Source organism: Zonotrichia leucophrys, chromosome 4A (genome assembly GCF_028769735.1).
Source record: "Zonotrichia leucophrys gambelii isolate GWCS_2022_RI chromosome 4A, RI_Zleu_2.0, whole genome shotgun sequence".
Classification (NCBI taxonomy): domain Eukaryota; kingdom Metazoa; phylum Chordata; class Aves; order Passeriformes; family Passerellidae; genus Zonotrichia; species Zonotrichia leucophrys.
Window position 1 is genome coordinate 18,839,005 of NC_088174.1, and position 21,619 is coordinate 18,860,623.

The 21,619-nt window shown below is 61.7% G+C and overlaps 2 protein-coding genes across 5 annotated transcripts; both read right to left on the bottom strand.

The window, feature by feature from the left end:
- Window positions 1-249: 249 nt before the first annotated feature.
- Window positions 250-6,117, bottom strand: NOX1 (NADPH oxidase 1). 3 transcript variants are annotated; one of them, XM_064712746.1, is made up of 13 exons: window positions 5,935-6,117; window positions 3,717-3,812; window positions 3,229-3,339; window positions 3,045-3,129; window positions 2,829-2,971; window positions 2,573-2,754; window positions 2,235-2,373; window positions 2,057-2,149; window positions 1,696-1,922; window positions 1,455-1,617; window positions 1,219-1,365; window positions 893-1,017; window positions 250-719 (listed from the first exon to the last, which is right to left on the bottom strand). In XM_064712746.1, the coding sequence occupies exons 1-13, from the start codon at window positions 6,115-6,117 to the stop codon at window positions 593-595; spliced, it is 1,821 nt and encodes a 606-aa protein (XP_064568816.1). In that variant the 3' UTR covers window positions 250-592. The 3 variants fall into 3 exon arrangements, with proteins under 3 accessions (XP_064568816.1, XP_064568818.1, XP_064568817.1); XM_064712748.1 differs by lacking the exon at window positions 5,935-6,117 and adding an exon at window positions 4,825-5,762; XM_064712747.1 differs by lacking the exon at window positions 3,229-3,339.
- Window positions 5,901-17,467, bottom strand: XKRX (XK related X-linked). 2 transcript variants are annotated; one of them, XM_064712749.1, is made up of 4 exons: window positions 17,152-17,467; window positions 11,217-11,305; window positions 8,658-8,917; window positions 5,901-7,223 (listed from the first exon to the last, which is right to left on the bottom strand). In XM_064712749.1, the coding sequence occupies exons 1-4, from the start codon at window positions 17,413-17,415 to the stop codon at window positions 6,478-6,480; spliced, it is 1,359 nt and encodes a 452-aa protein (XP_064568819.1). In that variant the 5' UTR covers window positions 17,416-17,467; the 3' UTR covers window positions 5,901-6,477. The 2 variants fall into 2 exon arrangements, with proteins under 2 accessions (XP_064568819.1, XP_064568820.1); XM_064712750.1 differs by having other exon boundaries at window positions 11,217-11,571; window positions 17,152-17,261.
- Between the last annotated feature and the right edge of the window lie 4,152 nt (window positions 17,468-21,619).

The window sequence follows — 21,619 nt, forward strand, 5'->3', positions numbered from 1 at the left end:
GAACCTGCTGGGAGCTGCAGTGGGAGCTGAGCTGGGTGCTGGGTGCAGGCTGGCTCTGGGGTGCCAGGGTGGCAGCGAGCCCCTGCAGAGGGGTGTCTGATCTGCACCCCAGAGGGTTTGCTATCCACCAGCTCTTCTATTGCAGCCCTGCAAGGGGCAGGGCATGGGCTCCCTGTACCTGCACAGCTGAGGCACCACAGAGGCTTTCATTACAAAGAAAAGTTTCATTTATTCTTATACAAAAGAGTGTTTAAGCCCTGAGGGGCACATTTGGCCCCTGACACCTGCAGGGATGCCCATGTCCCATCCCCATCCAGTGGTTCTGCCCAACATGCTGGGCTCCCACGGCTTCCTACTGCTCCAGCAGCATCACAGAACGTGGCTCTGCTTTGCAGTGAGGGGCTGGATGGAGCTACAGGCCCACTGCTCCATGAGGACCCCTGAACACCAGGACAGGCAGTCTTTGAACCTGGAATTTCTCATGGAGATGGAGTACCTTGCTGTGTCCAGCTTGGCTTCAGTGCATGCACAGATGCTTCTCCCTGGCCTTGCTGTGGAAAGGCTTGAGGCAGTACAGTCAGTCCCTGCCCACTTAAAAGTTTTCCTTGTTGAAGTAGAATTTGACCTTCCTGGGGTCCAGGCTGGAGTGTTGGTGACAAGACTTCTGCAGGCTCTTTGCCAGGGCCTGTGGCCCACAGAGGAACACACCAACCACTGACCTGCAAACAGCACGGGCATGTCAGTGCCAGGAGGGCAACTCAGGGAAAAGGGACTGAAAAGCTTTGTGGGCTCCCTGCCCGGGATAGCACCCCTCTGCCAAAGCCAGCCCCGTGCTGAGTGCCAGGGTAGGGGGCATGCCTCTAACATCCCGAATCCCCTGCTCAGCTCTCACCTGGGGTGGGCTGCAGCCACTGCTGCAAACTCCGTGTTCCACATGGGCCGCCCGAAGATGGTTTTGTGCCTGAGGCCCGTCACTGTGTCCGTAGCGGTGTCAAAGTGCAGTGCCACGTTGTTGGCCTGGGCAGGAGGGATGGTGAGAAGCCAGGCACCACCCATGAGCCCCCCTCCAGCCCCTCAGCACAGAGGAGCACCCATTGCTGATCCCACCAAACACTGTGCTTGGACTTGGTACCTAAAAGCCGTTGTCATGCTTGCCCTGCCCTTGCTGCCCACCCTGTGTGCCCCTCTCGCAGCCGTGCCAGCCTGTGCTTGACTCACAATGCTGGTGTTCCAGCCAGTGAGGAAGAGGCGGTAGGTGAGGAAGTCAGCCTTGCCCGACTCAGCCATCTTCTGCTCCAGGGAGGCAAGCAGGTCGTTGAACCAGGCAAAGGCTCCCGTGTCCCGGCACAGCCAGTAGAAATAGATCTGGGATGCAGGGAGAGGGGATTGCTCAGGGTGAGGCAGAGCCAGAGGAAGCAACCCACAGCTGGTGCCATCCATGGGACACTCTGTACCTTCTTGGTCTTGAGGGTCTGGTCACCCTGCTGGAACTTGTACCAGATGGACTTGAGGATGGAGGCAAAGGGGGTGACACCAATGCCCGCTCCGACCAGCATGGCCACCTCGTACTGGAACACATCTTCACTGGCTGTGCCAAAGGGACCGTCCACCTCGATCCTGGCAAGAGCAGGGCCTGGGTGAGAGCTGCGGCCTCCCCAGACCCCTGGCATGACCGTTGGGCACTGCCCAGCCTACCTGGGTGTTTCCAGCTGGAAGGTGTTGATGAGACGCTCTGTCCAGTCGCCGGCTGCCCGGATGTGGATGGAGAAGAAGTCCTCCTCAGGTGCAGAGGTGAGGGTGAAGGGGTGCCACTCCAGTGCAGAGATGGCGGGGCAGTTGACAAAGATGTACTGCCCCACCTCCATGCAGAATCCCTTCTTCTGCATCTGCAGCTCCAGCACGCGGGCAGGGTGCATGACCACCTGGGCACGGGCAGGGCTCAGTGCCCAGCCTGGCACATGTCCCGAGGAAGGGGCTGTGCCTGTGGCCCTGCCCGCCTCCCCATGGCCACTCCAAGGGGAGGAGCTGGCAGAGGAGCAGCTCCTGCAGCACCCACCTTTTTGACAACCACCTTCTGCTGCGCACGCCAGACCCGCAGGAGCCGCTCAAAGACATAGAGGATGATGGGGGCCAGAACCCACTTCCAGGACTGAGGATGGAGGAGAGCAAAGGATTGGGCATCCCAAGGACAAGGGAAGAGCTTCTCCCCCAGGGCCACCCCACCACTGCCCTACCTCGGCAGGGATGCTCCCAAACTCGGGGTCTTTGCAGCAGCTGTGGGTGCAGTTGTGCTCCCGCTGTGTGAGGTACTCGGCGCAGTCGTAGGGGGGCACCTCTGCCATGCTCTGCTCCGTCTGCCCACGCACCAGCCCGCTGCAGGAGGCGAGGGGTGAGCCCAGGGGCAGCTCTGCCCCCAGCCAGGGCTGAGCCACGCTGCGTGAGGCCAGCTGGGCTAGCCAGCCCTGGGAATGGCAGGTCACAGCCCCACTGCACTGTCCCCATAGCTGCCCCCCAGGGGTGTGTGTGCCCTGCCCCTCGCTGCCCTGCCCTGGGCACTGCTGAGGAGCCTTACGCGATGCCGTGGATGACGAGGCCAGCGAAGTAGACGAGGAACAGGTGGTGTGTGTACCAGAAGAGCTCAAAGTAGTTCCTGCGGATGAACTCGGTGGAGGACGTGACCATGAGGATGAGTGCCAGCGTGATGATCACCCCCGTGAGCCCCGGGATGGTGGTGAAAGCCACGTACTCGACGGTCTGCAGGGGCAGCAGGGGGTCAGGGGAGCAGGGGACAGGGGTGCTGGGTTGCTGCATGCCAAGGCCACACTCACGGTCTGGTTGGAGTGGATTGGGTTCAGCCACTCGCTGCCCTGCAGGTGCATCTTGGACAGCACAGCGGGGAGGCTGCCGTCGGCGGCTTGCTGGCTCTGGTTGTAGCGCTCCAGGTTGAAGAGGTGGGCGATGGTGTGCACAGCTGGACAGGGCACAGGCAGTCACCACCAGGCACTCCCAGTCCCCACTGCCCCCCATCCCAGTCCAGGGCGTACCTGTGAGCAGGGCCAGTGCGTAGGCCACCAGCTTGTGGAAGGTGAGGTTGTGGTCCAGCTGCTTCCGCAAGGTCCGCCTGCAGCACTGCAGGGAGAGGTGGCAGGATGGTCAGGATGGGACAGGGATGTCAGGATGGGACAGGGATGTCAGGATGGGATAGGAATGTCAGGATGGGACACTCACTGAGCAGGTCCCACGGAGGAAGGAGAGCAGGTTGCGGCAGACGGGCAGCAGGATCAGCATGCTGTTGAAGTTGAGGCACTTGGCTGATGCTCGAGCCCATGCCAAGGCAGACTGGGGAGGAGAGAGGGGTGAGCACCACTGTCCTGTGATGCTGTGTCAGGATGGGGTCAGTCAGTGCTGAGCTAGGCTGGGAACTGGGATGGAGAGGGACTGGGCTGCCATGGGGACTGGGAGGGGTGAGCTAGGAGAGGACTGGGAGGGGGAGATGCCAGGCTGGGCTGGGATGCTGCTGGGCTGAGGGCAGACAGGGATCAGGACAGGGACTAGCATGGTGCAATGCCAGGCTGTGGAGTGGGATGGAATGATGGTGGGCTGGAAGGGAACAGAACATGAAAGGGGCCTGGGATGTTGCAGCCCCCACCCCAGTGCAGCAGGGCCCCAGGGGCTCCTCTGCCTGGGCAGGCAGGGTGCTGTGGGGAGCACCTTACCCCAAGGATGGCCCTGGTGTAGAAATACCGCTCGTCCCGGTCAAAGAACAGAAAGTAGTAGGTGAAGAGGAAGATGTTGATGCCCAGCCAGGCTGCCTGCAGGGGAAAGGCACAGCCTCGTGAGGAACCCTGTCCTGGGAGCCTCCCACTGCAGCACTCAGGGCTGGCTGCAGCCAGAGGGTGTCGGGACAGACAGCAGACAGTATCCATCCTGTTTCCTTGTGAGCTGCCCTGTCACACACAGGGCTGGGTCACAGGGTCAAAGGTGGGGAGAGGTGTGGAAGCCTTGCAGAATTGCTGTCTTGTCACACACTGCCCTGTGCATCACCGAGCATGAGGAAGGAGGAAAGGCAGAGCAGCCAACACCCGTGTAACGGGAGGGAAGGCAGATCCAGAGGGTGGTCAGGACTGTGTGGGGAAGATTCTGGGAGAGGAAGTTTCACAGGGAGCTGGCTCACCTGGCCCACAGTGCTGCTGTCCCCTGCCTAACCCCACGGCATCCCACACTGCCGCCTCTCACAGACACTGAATTTTTGCAGAGGTCCCAAAAAAAACCACCCAAAAAATTACACCCTGCCGTGTATTTGTTTTTTGGCTGTTTTCTTTTTCTTTTTTAAGTAACTGAAAACATTAAAATAGCCCAACTGTCAGTAAACCCCATGTTCCCATGCCTTCACAGCTCCTCACACAGCTCTGAGCAGCTGAGGGGGGCTGGCCAGGCAAGCTCTGTTACACCAGAGATGCTGCAGCACGGCAGATGGTCTCTATGGTGCCAGCTCCTCACCCTGCCACGAGCTCTCACAGGATCCTCCTCCTCTCGCAAGGGGAGAAGAGGCACGTGGCAGGCCCCCAGCCAAAGTGGCCAGGCAAAGCAGCAGCGTTTTTAAGTTTTCCAGGACCCCCTTTCCCGTGAGCTGTGTTTTCCCCAAGACTCCAGGTTTCCAGAGCGCATCCCTCCCCTGGCTGCCGGGGTGTGTGTGTTGGGGAGCAGAGGGGATGCTCGTCTCTGCCCCCAGCCCGGCCCAGGGCAGCTCCTCAGCCCCCATCTCCCCCATAAACCCGCAGGGTCCCCCCGCACACCCCTCGGAGCCCCCAGCCCCAGACTCACGAGGACAGCAGCTGAGAACCAGTGGTTGACCAGCCAGTTGCCCATGGCGCGCTGTGCCTGTGCCTGCCCCTACTGCCCGGTTTTATGGAGCAGCGGGCGGTGAGACAGCCCGGCCCGGGAACGGCACCCGGGACTTTCCCCTGAGAGCGCTTGGAGGAAATGCCGGTGCTTTCAAAGGCTCCTTCCAGGCAGGCAGGGCTGACCCAATTGGCCAACAGCAGAGCCGGCCCCTTGTGCTGGCCGGGGACGGTCCCCGCTGAGATCCCCCCTGTGCCCCACGGCTGGGTCACACAGGGTGTCTGCCTGCTCCTCCCGGGGCTTTGCAACCTCTGAGGATAAAAACAGGCTTTTTTTGTAAGGCAGGAATTTCCTGGGAAGAACTTGTGGAGGATCCATCCTGTTCTAGCTCAACAGCTCTGTTTTCCCTGGCCTCCCTCCCCAGCCTGCACTGCCCATCTTCCAGGGAAACCACCAAAGGAAGAGAAGCCTCCTGGGGTCAAAGCGCTGCCCTGTGCCAGGATCCAGCCCGGGCATCCATTACAGGTGGGTGATTTAAGACCAAGCACCAGTGGTGCTGCACCTCCATGGGCCCCCGGGGCTGATGAGCATCCTCAGTCCAGCACCCAAACTGAGCTGACCCCAAAATGGGTGCTGGGGTGGGGGCAGGATGTTTGGGTCCCATCAGCACCCACTGCTGTGCCAGCCACCCTTCCCCTGCTGCCTGCCCTCCGCTGCAGGGCCCTGAGCCCTGGGGTGTCCAGTGCTCCAGCTGGGAACAGCAGCCTGTGCTGGGCCCCTGAGCCTGGAGGAACAGGTCAGACAGGCTTGCTCCTTGCTGGCACGCTGCTCTCTGCTGGCCTGCAGCCACGGCCATGCTGACGGAACACAGGATGAGCCAGCCCCATCCCACCATGCCCCTGAACCTCCACAGAGGGGCTCCCCCATGCCCACTTCCCGCTGGCACAGCCCCATTTTGGTGCCTGTAAAGGAGTTTTACGTGGACAGCAGGTGTGTGCAGCCGTGCCAGCCCCTGGGACCGTCCCCACCCTCCGTGTGAGTCACTGCCAGCACCCAGATTCGCAGTCACAGCAAAGTTTCTTTACTGCTTACAACAGTCCCAGTGGCACCCGTAGCCCTGGTCACCGTATGCACCATAGCAGCACTGGGGGTGTCGGGGCACCCCTGGGGCTCTGCACCATGTGGCAGCCAGCTGGCAGGGGCACCTCGTTGGGGCACCCCATAAGCCGTAGAATTGTAGAACAGTTTGGGTTGGAAGGGACCTCTAAAGGCCATCTAGTTACACTCCAGAGGTGGGCAGGGACATCTTCAACTAGGCCAGGCTGCTCAGAGCCCACCCAACCTGGCCTTGAATGTTTTCAGGGACGGCACATCCACCATCTCTCTGGGCAACATGTGCCAGTCCCTCAGCACTCATTGCGAAAAATTTCCTTATGTCCAATCCAAATCAGCCCTCCTTCATGTTCATGAGTGATCCTGAGCGGGCAAGCACACTCCTGTCCCTGTCCCCGAGGGGATGCACTGGGACCTGCTGCCAGCACAGCAGCACCAGGCAGCACTCAGCCTGTGCCACGGGCATCCTCTGTGCTGCCCACGCCCATGCCCAGTCCGTGGCTGGCTGGAGGGGCCGGGAGCTCAGACAATGCTGTGCCTCACGCCAGGCTCTGAAGGTGCCTCGAGGAACAGCGGGGTCCCTGCGGGGCGCCGGCGGCAGCACACGCAGTGCAGGAAATCGGCCACGTTGTGCCTGAAGAGCTGGCGGCAGGGGTGCAGGTACTGGAAGAAGAGCAGCATGAAGTAGATGCCCAGGCAGTAGCCCAGGAGCAGCTGCAGCACCAGCAGCGCCGTGCAGACATTCTCGTAGACGTCAGTCTTGAAGAAGTACCAGAGGATGACCAGGGCCGTGTTCTCGGCCAGCCGGGCCACGTAGTACACGGCCAGGCGGCCCCAGTTCTGCGACTTGTCGATGAGGTCCCGGTCGGCCAGCTTGAGCTGCACGGCCGACCAGCAGAACATGTTGATGCTGGAGTAGAGCAGCGTGAAGGCGCACAGCACCACCACCGTGCCCAGGCGGCTGAAGTTCTTCTCGATGTTGTCGGGCAGGCGGCTGCCGCTGCGCCAGAACTGCACCCACGGCAAGAAGAAGACCACCAGGAGGTTGGCCAGGGCGATGGGGATGATCCAGTGCTTGAAGACGGTGCTGAAGAGCACGAGGACGGCGATGCGCGTGGAGATCTCCAGGCTGCGCCACAGCACGATGCACAGGAAGGCCAGCGGGCGCAGCTGCACCTTGTAGTCGTCGTACTTGACCTGGATGGCCAGGATGTTGCAGACCAGGGCCCCGTAGGTGACTGACACCAGGCAGATGGCCATGAGCACGGCTGCGGAGGGACAGAGCAGGCAGTGAGGCAGGGCAGGGACCAGGCTGTGCCCAGCCTCTCCACTGCCCGGGTGCAGAGCGTGGGGTGACAGCTCCCGGTGGGAAACCTGGGGTGCCAGTCCTGGTGAGAAGTACAGGGTGCCCAACACCTGGGATCACAGCAGAAGGCTCAGCGTGAGCACTGCCAGAACAGCTCAGGGATGGTGCTGACAGCCCCCATGATGAGGTGGCTGCTGGCAGCAGGAGGCTCAGAACCCAAAGGTTCTCCCTGCACCAATAAAACACAAACCTTGGCCAAACCAGAGCCATTTCTGTGCTTGGAGCATGCCCCAGCCCCCTGCCCTGTGCAGGAACTGCTGCTCAAGGGTGAGCAGGGCACAGTCAGAGCTGCAGGGCCCCTCTGCCTTCACCCCAGCCAAGAGCTGCAGCACTGTAGCCCCAGAGGCGCCCCAAGAGCCAGCCCCATCCCAGGGCTGCAGAGCCAAGGTCATTTGTAGGGAATGCCAGCAGCTGCTCACATTCAGCACTGCCAGGAATACCATGGAGAGAAACAGAAGAGTGCAGCTGGTCCCATCCACGGTGGCTGCCAGCTGCAGGGCTGAGCTGGCACTCCAGCTGCGAGGGAATCACCCAGAACACATCATTTGGTATTGACTTCCTGCAGCTACTGCTAGAGCAGCACTGGCACTCATTCTTCCTGTGCATCTGCAACTCCCCAAAATGCCTTTGCAGAGGGCTGTGGCGAATCAGGGGGTTTCTATGGGGTATCTCCTGTGCTTCCCTTTTCATGCACCTGCTGTAGGCACAAGTGACAAGGTCTGGGCTCCCAGCACTGCTGGGTGAGGACAGCTCTTCAGCCAGCACTGCAACTGGAATGGTGCAGGAGCACACCTGCCTGCCCAGCTCGGTGCCAAAATGGGAGTTAAAAGTTTGCTCTGGCATATCCACCCCCAAGCACGTAAACATCCTGGGAGCAGGCGAGGGAGCCTCGGAGTGGGAGTGCTGGGCTGGGAGCTCTGGCTGCAGGAAAATGTGCAGAAATAGATACAGTGGGGGGACTTGAGGGAAGCCAGAGCCTGCAGCTAGATGGAAAAAAATGACTGGAGACTGGAGCAGGCTAGGACAGGGACCTGACCCTCTTATGAGACTGGCACTGGGTGGATGGCTTGGCTCTGGAGGACAGATATGAGCTCGGGGCTGGGAGCAGAGCCTGGCACCTCAGCCAGGCCTGCTTTCTCCCACTTTGCATCACTGCAAGCAGCAAAGCAGAGAGCTGATGTGTGCCCAACATTTGTGGGTCGTGCTCCACACTTCGGGGAGCCCAGTGGAAGCTGTGCCCAGGAGGGACTTTTTGGATGGCCTGGATGTCCCATCAGCACAAGCAGCCGAGGAGCTGGCCCTGCTTGGAGTTCCTCTCCTGGTGGGGAGCCCTTACCTCGGGCAGCAGGGACGTACTTCTCGAGCACGCTGATGTAGAGCTGCAGGGTGAGCTGCGGCGTGGAGCCCAGGAAGGCCTGGATGACGGCCATGCGCTTGAAGGCGTTGCGGTGCGTGGCCAGGCGCCGCTCCGAGTGCCCCACCTCCTGCTCCAGCTCCAGCTCGTAGCCCTGCCGCAGGCGCCGCTTGCGGGTGATGGTCACGTAGGGCTCCTCCTCCCTGCCCGACCAGCAGTACACCACCAGGGCCTCCACGCACCTGTGGGACACGGCCATTGTCACCTGCCAGCCCTCCTGCTGTCCCGCTCCCGCACCTGCAGCCCCGCCCTGCTGGTGCTGCCCAGACCCCAGTCCTGAGTGCTGCCCGACTGTTCTGGGCAGCTGCCCAAAGTGCTGCGGGCACACCAGGACCGTGGGCATGGCCGTGGCTGCTCCTCTGCTCCAGAATTCATGGTGATCTTGGGTACCAGGGGGCAACAACTGCTCCAGAGAGCTGCTGGAAGAGGTGCAGCATCCCGGGTACAAAGCAGCGACCCTGCTGGGAGCTGCAGCTACAGGAAGGTGTTAATCACCCTTGGGTTCTGTTTTCCCAACCGGCAGAAACCTCTTCCTCTAAGCAGAGGCAACAGAAACTCTGAAGTATCAGAGCTGAGTATCAGAGATCTCTTTGATCTCTCGTTTTGAGCAGAAGAAGGCTTCCACACTTCCTGCCTGCTGGGGACAGCAGGAAGGAGGGCGCAGGGTGAAGCCATGTGTGGTGTGGGCAGATAAGGGAGAGTTTCCTCAGCCCCTTCTCTGCAGGCCCCACTGTGGCAGGGCTGGGGCTCTCTGCCCTGCCTGCAGGGACAGGGACCTCAGCCCCTGCACAGAGCCATGGAGGGTGTGCAAGGCCACAGGGCACCAGCTGGGCTCTGCCTGGGCACCAGCTGGCTCTGGGACCAACAGGACACCATTGTTTATGGTGCTTATCAGGACAGCACAAATTGCTGTGTACCAAACCCAAAAGGAGGGAGGGCTTAGGATAAATTCTCTCAACAGCACTCATGGCTCATTGCAAACTCTAACGGGAAAACAGTTTCATCCCACAGGCCCAGCCTGAAGGGCAGTCCCAGCTGGTTCCCAGTGCCCTGCCAGACCTTCTCAGCAGGCTGGGCTGCACCTCCAGCCCGAGCAGCCTGCCCCAGGCAGCCCCGGCCGGCTCCTACAGCAGCTGGGCAGCACCACCAGCTCAGCCAGCCTCGCCGGTGTGGTGAGAGCCCCGGCACTGCTGTGGGCAGCACAGGCTGGCAGCACCAGGCAAGGAGGCTCTGGAGTTAAGCCATGGTGACAGGGACACATCTGGTGCACTGCTTGTTTCCAGTGGCAGAGGAAGTGCGGAGCAGCCGCGGTGGTTTGGGAGCCTGTGGTACAGCGAGCCCAAAGTGTGGCTGCTGGGCTGCCCTTGGGAAGGAGCCCGTGGAGGTGGTGGCTGTGCCATGCCTCCTGTGTGCCATGGCTGTGCCATGCCTCCTGTGTGCCATGGCTGTGCCATGCCTCATGTGTGCCATGGCTGTGCCATGCCTCCTGCATGCCATGGCTGTGCCATGCCTCCTACATGCCATGCCTCCTGTGTGCCATGGCTGTGCCATACCTTGTGCCTGTGCTCCTGTGTGCCATGGCTGTGCCTGCCTTTTGTGCCTGGCTGTGCCTGCCTCTGTGTGCCTGGCTGTGCCATGCCTCCTGCATGCCATGGCTGTGCCATGCCTCCTGCAGTGCCTCCTCATGGAGCAGGCTGCCCGGTGATGACAGCCCGGGAGGCACGGCAGCATTCCCAAGGAATGAGGGATCAGCTTGTGCAACACCCATCCACCCCCTCACCGTCCTCCTCCCGGCACAGCCCAGTGCCCCACAGCTCCCACGCCAGCCCCACTCCTGCACCCAGCTCCTCTCCATGCCCCATAACCCCGCTGAGTCCCGCTCCTGGCCCTGTGCAGGGCACCCCCAGAATCCCACTATGTGCCCAAGAGCGTTGTGCAAAGGTTCGTTGAGCTCAGACAGGCCAGGTGCTGTGACCACCTCCCTGGGGAGCCTGTTTGAGAGCTGCACCGCCCTCTCTCTGGGTGTAAAAGCTTTTCCTGATATCTAAAGTAAACTTCCCCTAACTCAGCCCCATACCATGTCAGTATTCACCCCGGAGCACCCACCGGGGATTCCCAGCACAAGCACGGCCAAATGATGGCAAAACCGAGAGGCTGAGAGAATCGCTGGCTGCCTCCGGGACCTGGGCAGAGCTTTCCCAGCAGCTGGGACACAGCAGAGGCAGAGCCGTGTCCTGCCCGGAGCGCGCTCCAGCAGCGGGACCACGAGCAAGGGATCCCCGCGGGCCGGGAGCAGCGGAGCCGGGGCGGAGGCGGCAGGAGCAGCTCCGGGCAGGGGCCGCTGTCACACGGACCCGGGGTGCCCGTCCTGCCCGGCACCGCTCCCTGCTCGCACCCGCTGCCCGCGCCCCTGCCGGGCCCCGCGCGGGCGCCGGGTGTACCGGGGTTCCCGGGGGTGCCCCGGGTCCCCGCCGCGCTCACCTGATGATGGGCCCGAGCTGCAGCAGGTGCATGAGCAGGACGAGCGGGCGGTCGCGGCTGAGGTCGCGGTGCACGAAGATGAGGGTGAGCTGCACCAGGACGGAGGGGCAGAGCACGAAGAAGACGGTGAGCGCCAGCCAGAAGCGGTCGTCGGAGTGGCCGTAGGAGAGGCAGAGCACGGCGGCCGCCGCCCCCTCGCCGCAGAACAGCGCCGTCGAGAAGACGATGCCGAGCGGCAGCTTGGCCCGCGACGGGGCGGCGGCGGGCGGGCAGCCCCCGCTCGGAGCGTCCATGGCGGCCCCGGCCCGGCCCGGCCCGGCCCGGCCGCTCAGCCCCGCCGCGCCGCCATCCCGGGCTGCAGCGAGAGACAGAGCCGCGCTGCGGGGCGGGACGGCCGGGGCGGGGCTCCCCCGCCGCGCCGCACCGGGCCCCGACGGCCGGCCCCGCACCGGCCCCGCCGAGCCCGCGGCACCGGCACCGCTCCGGGACCGCCCCGGGACCGCCCCGAGCCCTCGGCCCGGGCTGCATCGGCCGGGCATCCCCACCGGGTCCATATCCTCCTGCCCGAGCCCCCGGCTCCCGGTGCCGCAGCCCTGCCCTGGCCGCCACCCTCCTGCTCCGGGACCCCCTCGCTGCTGTGCCCTGTCCCCACCAGGTGTGGCGGTCCCTGCCCCAGGGCAGCCCCTCCTGCCCCTCTGCCCCCGCACCCCTGTCTCGGACCGGCACCTTCTGCCGAGGGCTCCCCATCTCTGCAGGGAGGAGCCCCATGGCCAGGACCCACAGCCCAGAGCCCCCCAGAACCCACCTCGGGGCTCCCCCTGCCCAGATACAGCGGGACAATGCCCATGCTACCCCTTGAGTGCCCCTGAGACTTTGGAGCCCTCCTCAGGACCCCCCTGCCAAGTCCAGGCTAAATCAGTTCCTGGCAGGTGCCAACACAACAAACCAAGGTGCAGCAGCACATGGAGGGTCCCTCCGGGGCAGAATTGTCAGGTAGCCCCAGGGACACTGGGGTCCCAGTGCAGGGTAGGAGGGGTGCCAGTGTGGGTGCCAGCCTTGCCTGAATCAGGTAGCTGCCAGAGAGCAGCACCTCAGATCTGGGGCCTGACCCCAGCTCCAGAGGCAGAAATGGCACCACATGGCCCAAAAATGGCACCACATGGCCCTGCTCTCAATGGACAGCATGTGGAGGGAGGGCGTTGTCAGGGCAGGAGCATTCTGGTATCTCAAAAGATAAGCTGTGTCAGGGACACGCTCCAGGTGTGAGTGCCTGCTGTGTGTGTGGAGATTTGAGAAGGTTGTTACACGGGAGATGTCTGCTGTATCTTGGATGTTCCTCCTGCCTCCAGCTGTGACCTCGTGCTGCAGCTGAGCAAGAGTGCTTTTCCCATCACCTTCCAGGAGCCTCCCTGGAGATAACGGGATGTGTGCACTCACTGACAGAGCCAAACCTCCCAGCACTCAGCCCCCTCGCTCCTGTCTGTCCCCCCTTGTTCCCCTGCCCGTGGTGGGAGCACAAGGCTGGCTGGGCTGTGCCCACTCCATGCCCACGGGGTCCCTGCTGTGCCTGGCTCACACTGCCCCCAGCTCCAGCGCTGCCCACCTTTCCCCAGGAGGGCTGGGGTGGGCACAGGGGGATGCGCACACGCTGGGCACCCACTGCCTGGCAGAGCCCTTGGTCAGCCTGGGCACACACTGCCTGGCAGAGCCCTCAGCCAGCCTGGGCACCCACTGCCTGGCAGAGCCCTTGGTCAGCCTGGGCACACATTGCCTGGCAGAGCCCTTGGTCAGCCTGGGCACACACTGCCCTGCCTGGGACACCTGGGACAAGGCAAGGAGTGTTTGATGCTGGTCAGTTTTCCCCAGTTCAGGCAGACCAGGAGTTTTTAGGTGATTTGTAAAAGGCTCTCAGTGCTCAGCCTCAGCCTCCAGGCCAGCTCACAGGGAGGTGCCCATGTTAGGAACAGAGACACTGCCCACTCACCTGCCCCACGCCAGCCAAAAGCACAAAACCTCCCAAACCTCATGCACCAGAGCTTCCCCATTTCACCAGCTGGGAGCATTTCCAGGGCTATCAGGCTTATCAGCAGGAGAGCTGAGAATAAAACAGCCTGAGACTCTGGAGGCCATACCTCCCCCAGCAGCAGCTCCCACACAGAAGCCATCCCTGTCCCTGCAGCTGCTCAGAGCTGTTCCTGAACAGCTGCTTGGGAAACCACAACCCCATGAGCTCATGGGGACTGGCCTGACTGGCGGGGCTGGGAGATCTGTGTGTGACCACTCAGCTCTGGTATGACAGTTACATATTTGCAGGCTGGTTTTGGAAAACAGCCTCTCAATAAAAACCTCTGGCAGGGCACAGGGTGAAGGCAGCAGCGTCCAGGCTGAGTGGAGACGGTGGCCAGCCGGGGTGGGAGCTGAGCAGGGGAGCAGCTGTGCCTGGCTGGGTGCTCAGCCAGCGACAACACATCCTGTGGCACTGCCAGCTGCACCCACGGCCCCGTGTGAGCAGCGAGCAGCGTGCCGTTTGTACCATTTATGCAACTTCCACTTAGCCAAATTAAAAGCATTCCCCAGGAGCCTGGCAGGTCACCAAGCCCTCGGCTGAGCAATGCCTGGGCTTCGACTCATCATAGTTTTAATTTCAGCTTCCCCTGCTTCGTGACGAAATATTTAAGAGCAACTGTTTAACAAGCAAGAATTCCAGCCCTGTGTCCGTAAGCCCCAGCAGCCACCAGGAGGAATGAAGAGACAAAGCCTCACAGCGTTTTCCACACCAGTTATTATCCCATTTTCTGTCCCAAGCAGGGAGCAGCAGGGGCTGTTCCTGCTGTGAGTCACCTCCCGAGCCTGACCCCACCTGTCCTCCGTGCTGTAAACAGCAGACAGGCCATAAAAGTGATGTGGGTCACAGATAGCATCAGCCAGAGCTCCTGTCCCACTGCCACTCCCTGTTCCTGCCAACCCCACACCCACACCTCTGCCTGCCAGCCCAGCACAGCTGGGGCTTCACAGACACCCTGGGACATCCCTGGGACACACTGCCACAGAAACTGCCTGAGCTAGAGCTGCCCAGACACCCTGGGACATCCCTGCCAATAGAAACTGCCTGAGCCAGGGCTGCACAGACACAGAATCACGGAATCACGGAATCACATAATCACAGAATCACAGAATCACGGAAGCACAGAATCATGGAAACACAGAATCACAGAATCATGGAATCACAGAATCACAGAATAACAGAATCACAGAATCACAGAATCACGGAACACAGAATCACGGAATCACGGAATCACATAATCACAGATTCACAGAATCACGGAATCACAGAATCACAGAATCTCCTGAGCTGGAAGGAACCCACGAGGATCATTGGGGATACCCAAGGCACCAGCCTGAGTCTCACTACCACGTGCAAATGTCAATTTTCCTGTCTCCACAAGTGCCTGCCCTGCCCTGGACAGCATCCCAGCTTCATTAATTTCTTAATCCCAGCCTCCATAATTTTTTTCTTTTAATTAATGCCAGTGTTCACAGAGCACACCTTGCACCAAGGGCAGTGCTGGTGGTGGCTGCCCACTGTGTGAAACTCAGTGTTTGCTGTGCAGCTCTCCCAGCCCCTTGGATGTGCCAGGGCACTTGTGTGTGGGAGTCTGGGCTGTACGTGGGGTGGGAGCAGCTTCCTCAGCGGCTTCAGTCCCAAAATAACCCTGTCTGCTTTGCACACGCCTGCCTGGCGGCTCCGCTCCTGTAAAAGGAGAAGAGAGAATTGTTTGGAAAAGGCAGGGAGCTCCGAGCCAGGCTCTTAAAGGGCCCAGGTGGGGAGAGCTGCCAGCGCGCTCCCCCAGCTCTGCTCTCCAGCACCCAGAGCAGGCACCACTCCCAGGGCGCTGGTTGGAACATGCCCAGCACGCTGCTGCCTTCCCAAATATAGCCCTGCACACGGAGGGGAGGCAGCAGCAGGCTGTGGGGCTGGCCAGGCTGCCTCAGAGCTGGAGCTGCTCAGGAGCTCAGCCTGGGCTGGGATGGGGCACACAAACCCAGCTGGGGCCAGGCAGTGACAGTGGGGATGTGGCTCAGCCCCATGGGCTGGGTGAAGGGGCAGTCACACAGTGTCCCCCAGCCCGATGGGGGTGTGAGAAGGGGACCCAGTTCTGTCCCTCAGTGCAGCCACACTGCCCTACCAGCAGGGCTGGGAGCTTCCCAGCAGTCTGTGAGCTGGGAATTTCTGACTTGGTTTGGAAATACCTTTGCAAATGACTGGTTTCCACAGCCTAAACTGTTTGGATTTTGTATCGCTTTCACAGCAACTCAGCTGTATTTTTCCCTGCCCCAGCAGTCTGTGGAATAGTTTCTGCTTGGGGAAATATTTATTCCATTTGCTTCATCATACAACTGCTTTCAGCACTCCAGTTCCTCATGCAGCCCCACTCTGACTGTGCTGAGGGACTCTGGTGTCAGTGCTGAGCACCTCATCCCCCTAAAGCTCAGTTCCTCATGCAGCCCCACTGTGACCCTGCAGGGAGGGACTCTGGTGTCAGTGCTGAGCACCCCATCCCTCTAAAGCTCCCTGGAGGCTGTGCTGAGCCCACTGGACCTAGGCATGGGCTCAGTGCTGCCAGGGGATGCTTGCAGGCACAGCACAGGCCACGCCAGCTGCCTCACATTTCAATTCTTTAACAGGAAAGCAGAGTTACCTTTGGGTGCATTTACAGATCTTTGTGATAATTACACAATTTGGAGTCACGCCTCCTTGGCTACAGTCCCAGCGCAGGCAGTGGCTGATGCTGTAACACTAAACCAGGCAGGAAGGGTTAAAATTACCTTTAATTAACTGATTCCCTGGTCCCTGCTGTAAGAGTATACAGTGCTGGCACAGTGCTAACCCACTGGCAGCAGCAGGAGCAGTTTATAGTCTCCTCTCCCCCACGCAGGAAGGCAGCAGGAGCACCAGAACGCTCCCAACAAAGCCAGCGCAGGGGCCTGGGCAGGGCCTGTGGCCGTGGCAGGGGCTCCCAGAGCTGAGGCACAGGGCAGGGAGCGAGGAGGCAGCTGGCCCTGCAGCAGGGAGCAGAGCAAACAGAGTCAGATCCCAGCCTGTCCCAGAGATGTGTGTGTGCTTTGGCTGGGGAGCTCCCTGCCAGCAACGGGGTGAAAGGCAAACAGCTCCTGCCTAAACGTGCCCCTGCCTTCCCCTGCCTCTGCCCCTGCCCCTGCCCCACCACAGGGTGATGGCACCGGCCTGGGGGAGCAGAGAACCCTCTGGAAAACCATCTCCCATCCCCAAAGGAGCTCGGGGAATGGCTGCCCACAGTGCTTGCATGGCAGTGGGGTGCAAACCATCCCCTGCCCCTGTGCCCTGCCAGCAAACCTCCACGGTGCCCCAGTTCCTCAGCAGGAGCTCTGGGTGTCACAGGCTGTAAATATCCCGTGTTCCCAGCCTGGCTGGGGCGTGTACCCGTAATTAGCTGCTGGGATTTGGGAGCTGCTGTGATCCGGGGTTATCGTGAGCCGCCACCAGCGCTATGCTGGGATTTAAAGGGACAATGTGGCTGTCTGCATGCCGGCCAGCTCGGAGCTGTCATATCACACATTAAACACAGAGATGAGTCTCCCCTCAAAGCCTGTGTGTGTCCTTGCCCACCACAGGTCCCTTTTCGGGCAGGGTTGATGTGGTTCCAAGCAAAGCGGAGCAGCTATATGGAATTGATAATATTTCTGCCAGGATTTTGTGGTCTCTGCCATCACCTTGGCTCCGGTGCCAGCTCAGCTCGGGGCTCTCCAGGCTGCGGCAGCCCCTGTTGCTGTGCCCTCTGTGTTCCCTTGCAAACCCTCATTGCCCATGTCCCAGCTCCCCAGCTGCCCCCCAGCCCTGCTGCTTGCCCGGGGTGCCAGGGGAGCTCCCTTTTCCCCATGTGCCCCATGTACTCACGGGCTCTAGTGCAGCCAGGGCAGGGCAGCCCGCCAGCCCGCGGCCGTCTGCGCCTCTCTGCTGCCCGTGCTTCCTCCTCACTCCTCTCCTGCGGCTCCCAGCGGGCAGGAGCAGCCCCAGAGCACGTGCTGCCTCCTGGGCAGCGATGCCAGGCCGGGCAGCCCCGGGCACTGCCCTCCCTGGGGCTGCTGGCACCACTAGAGGGACCAGCCTGGCCCGGGGCACGGGCTGCTCACAGCTCCGGTGGGGAACATCCTCATTCATCTGCCAGGATAACAAATTCTGCCTGAGTTTCTCACCTGGCAACAGTCACCAAGGAAACCCGAGTGGCTGTGGCTGGTCCTGCTGGCACCGCCTGGGGACGCCCAGGGGCCCTGGCAGGGCTGTGAGGGTGGCTGCACCCTGGGTGGGTGTGGGGGCACAGGGGCAGTGCCCACTCCTAACCTGGGCACTGCCCCAGCAGAGCTCACAGCAGAGCTCACAGCAGAACTCACAGCAGTGTGGGCTCAGCCCTCGTGCTGCTTCCCTGGAGCTGAGTGTGGCTTTCACCAGATTTGGGGTGGATTTTGAGGTTTTCCTGGCTGTTGATCCCGTGTGTGTGCACTGGAAGGTGTGACCTGGAGCTGCCTCAGGCTCCTGGGGGGTTTCCTGTCCCCAGCTCCGGTCTCACCAGGGATTTTGGACACTTGTTTTAAAAGCAGTGGCGCCCCAAGTGTTCAGAGATGCCTGGAAATCCACTGGTGCCAGAGGGAGAGCAGATCCTGCTGCCCCTCAGGGCTGCCTGACACATGGCCCTTCCCTATTTATAGCACCTGTGTCATGCTATAGCACATTCCTGTCCCTGCTGGGCTGTCCCTGCAGTGCCATCCCCAAACACAGAGGCAAGAGCTGACTCTTGGAGCAGATCATTCCAGCCCTCATTCAGCTAATTCTGCAAAAAGCATTGCAGCCCATGCTGGGTGTGAACCTGCCCTGCCCACTGCTCCCTGCAGCCTGCTGGCACAGGCCCAGACCAACTGGGAAAGGCCACCAGGATGGGCACAGGGAGGTGCTGCCACTGCCCCGCCATCACAGCCCAGGGGTGAGCAGCCACCCCAAATATGGCACCTGGCTGTGATATCAGAACAGCAGCTTCATCAACCATTAACCCTGCATGGCTGCCTGCCCATGGCGTGGAACTGGGGCCCCTCCCTTGCCCAGGACGGGGGCTGAGCTCCCAGCAGTGTGTGGGGCTGGGGAGAGTGCAGAGCCAGGTCACAGGGGCTGAGGGAAGGGCTGGGGCCGTGCCCATCCTGGGCTGGCACCCTGGGGCCAGGGCAGTGTCTCAGCATCTTTGGCTCGTGGTTGGTGCCCAGCTGGTGGAGGTGGTGCCCAGCTGGTGCTGGGTGCTTTGGCACAGCTGATGTGAGGCTGCAGGCTCCCTGTTTGCCCCTGGCCATGGCTTTTGAAGATCTTTGTCCCCTTGACTCCACTGCCCCCTCCCAGAGCTCCTGCAGCTCGCACATCCCAGTGTGACTCCTCCACACACATCAGTGGCAGCCAGCCAGGGAGGGCAGCTCTGGCTGGGAAAAGAAGCAGGGAACCTGAGAAGCAAGATAAGAGCTTCAGAGATGGAGATCGAGGAGCTGGCCCCATTTTCCTCCACTCATTGCCCCATGGTGTGAGGGTCTCCACCACTTCCCTGCTCCCAGCCAGGCTCCTGCTGGGGCTGCCTGCTGTTGGCACCCCTGGGAGCGCAGGGCCTGCTGCCACTCTGTCCTTGCTAGGGCACAAAGCACACACAGTGAGCAGTGCTGTGCCCAGCCCGGCTCAGAGGGGACCCTGGTGAGGAGCAGAGCCAGCAGAGCTGTGCACACATCCCCTGTGAGGGGCTGCAGACAAACATCAGAGGTGCTGCTCCTCAGAGGAGCCCCTGGCTCAGCCCATGGGGCTGTCAGGCAGTGTCAGTGGGGTGGGTGGGTCACCCCAGCAGTGATGGGACACGGGGCTGCAGTGGGTGGGTGAGTCAGTGGGGTGGGTGGGTCACCCCAGCAGCCGTACAGGGCTGCATGGGGTGGGGGCATGGCAGTGGGGTGGGTGGGTCAGTGAGGTGGGTGGGTCACCCCAGCAGCAAAAGGGACACGGACCTGCAGTGCCATGGGTGGGCCAGTGCCACCCAGCGTGGCCGTGCCACCACAGCCGTGTCCCTGCTGCCACTGGCCTGGCCCGACCCACCCAGATTAAGGAGCCTGCAGGAGTAAGTAATTTAAATCCAGATTAGGTTTAAGCAGCTGCTACGCAAAGCGCATGTGAGCAGAGGCTGTGCAGTGGGGATGAGCAGGTGAGACACTGAGTGGCACCCCTGATGAGCAGGGTCTGTGCCCATGGGGCACTGCCCAGGACGGATTTTTCTCCAGGTTGGCGTGTGCACACCAGACAGGAGGCAGCAGTGCTGTGCCATGGGACAGGGCACCCTGGATGAGATGCTCCCTGCCGTGAAGAGAGAGCCCAGAGGAGGATGAAGCACAGGGACACGCTGGGCTGCTCGCGTCGTGGGGGCTGCAGAGGGGCCGCCCCTCGGAGCAGGGCTGCAGACCATGTTCCACCTCTTCTCCCACTGCTGGTCATGGCTGCAGGCCATACAGGAGCCCGTCAGGTAGGTCCCTGTGCCGCTCCGGGGCTCCCGGGGGTGACAGTATTTACCTGTGTGTTTTGAGTGTCACCAGGGTGGTGACAGGGCAAGACAGGGGCCCGAACTGTCCCCAGAGGGCTGAGCAGGGCACACAGGTGTCCCCCCTGCCCCTGCAGCAGGTAGGGAAGCAGGCTGGGCAGGGATGGATGGTTCCATGGGGATCCCGGCTTGGCAGAGTCAGCAGCTCCCCAGGAAAGCTGGGCAGGATGAACTGAAACACCTGCCTTGTTTGCATGTGTCAGGACATCCAGGCTAATTCCCTGGGACAGCGCTGCAAGGAGGTTTATGCTCCTCTCCCTCCAGAGAGGACACCTTACCTCACCTGCTGTAATTCTGGAGGTGGAGCCGTGCCACCTGCATTGCTATGCCTGCTCTGTATGTTTAGGGAAGAAAATGGTATTGCAAATAGCTGTAGTGGCTTGTCAGTGGCACAGAAAGTGTTGCCTGTGTGCCTCTCGTGGACCAGGTTGCTGGAGAGTGAACAGGACAGTTCAGTAACAGGAAAAACACCTGAGTCCAGGCAGAAGTTCATAAAATCACCCTTGCAACCTTTCTCTACCTGTGTATGTTCAAAATGTACTGCAAGGAAGGTGTAATTACTGACTGCATATAAGGAAGAATCATGCTGGCCTGTGCATATAATCGCTTAACCTTTTCTGCTTTGAAAATAAATTCTTGCCATAGGAAGCACCTTGGAGGCTCTGCAGCGTGGCTGTCCCATGGTGTTGGGGTGGCTCCAGGCACTTGTGCCTGTCCTCACCCTCTCCCTTGCCCCAGGGGTTGCCCCTGCACTTGTCCCCAGCTGAGCCAGAGCCTGTGTCACCGTCCTGCCCCTCTCCTGCTGAAATGTAGTGCCATGGGCAGGGTGCCCTGCCCGGGGTTGGGGTTAGGTCACTGTCCCCAGGGAGCAGAGCCTTTCCTGGGGGGCTCAGCCGCTGTTGTTGCTCCCCAGGAAGGTCACCCTCCTTGTCATGGGGCTGGACAATGCGGGGAAAACCTCCGTCATCGCGGACATAGAGAGAGGTGAGGAGCGGCACAGAGCCAGCCCAGACGGGGCAGCAGCTCTGTGGTCCTGTGGAACCAAGGGACCGAACTCCTGAGCTCCAGGGCTGCTCTGGGCGCAGGGCCCGGCGTGTCCCGGGCAGCGCTGGGGTGGGAGCGGGGATGTGGCGGGGCAGAGGGGCACGGGCACAGGGGTGCTCCCGGGGCCCTGTGCCAGCCCCGTGCGCTCTCCCCACGCAGCGCTGTCCGGGGAGGCGCTACCCGGGGCACAGCCCGGCCAGAGCCGCCTGCGGCTGGACAGGTTCGAGGTGACGCTGCGGGACCTGCCCGGGGCTCAGCGCTCCCGCAGCGCCTGGCGCAGCCACTACAGCGAGGCGCACGGGCTGCTCTTCGTGCTGGACTCCGCTGACCTGGCACGGATGGAGGAGGCCCGCAAGGTGCTGGGCCGCGTCCTGAGCCACCCCGATGTGTCCGGGAAGCCGCTCTTGCTGTAAGATCGGGGTGGAGGCTGTGAGCTGGGGGCCAGGGGCGGAGCGGGACCCTGAGGGTTGCGGGCTGCTGCGGGATGTGGTGCCCTGGGGACACGAGCATCCCAGCAGCGCTTGGGAGATGGGAGCATCCGTGGGGAGGAGGAGAGGTGAGGAGGGGGCTCGGTGCCAGGTGAGGCTGGGGCAGTGCCCCACCTGAGCGCAGGCAGACGGGATAGAGCACACAGCCTCCCCGGGGGCACGGGCCCGAGGCGGCGCTGACGGCCGCTCCTGCCGTGCCCCAGGCTGGCCAACAAGCAGGACGAGC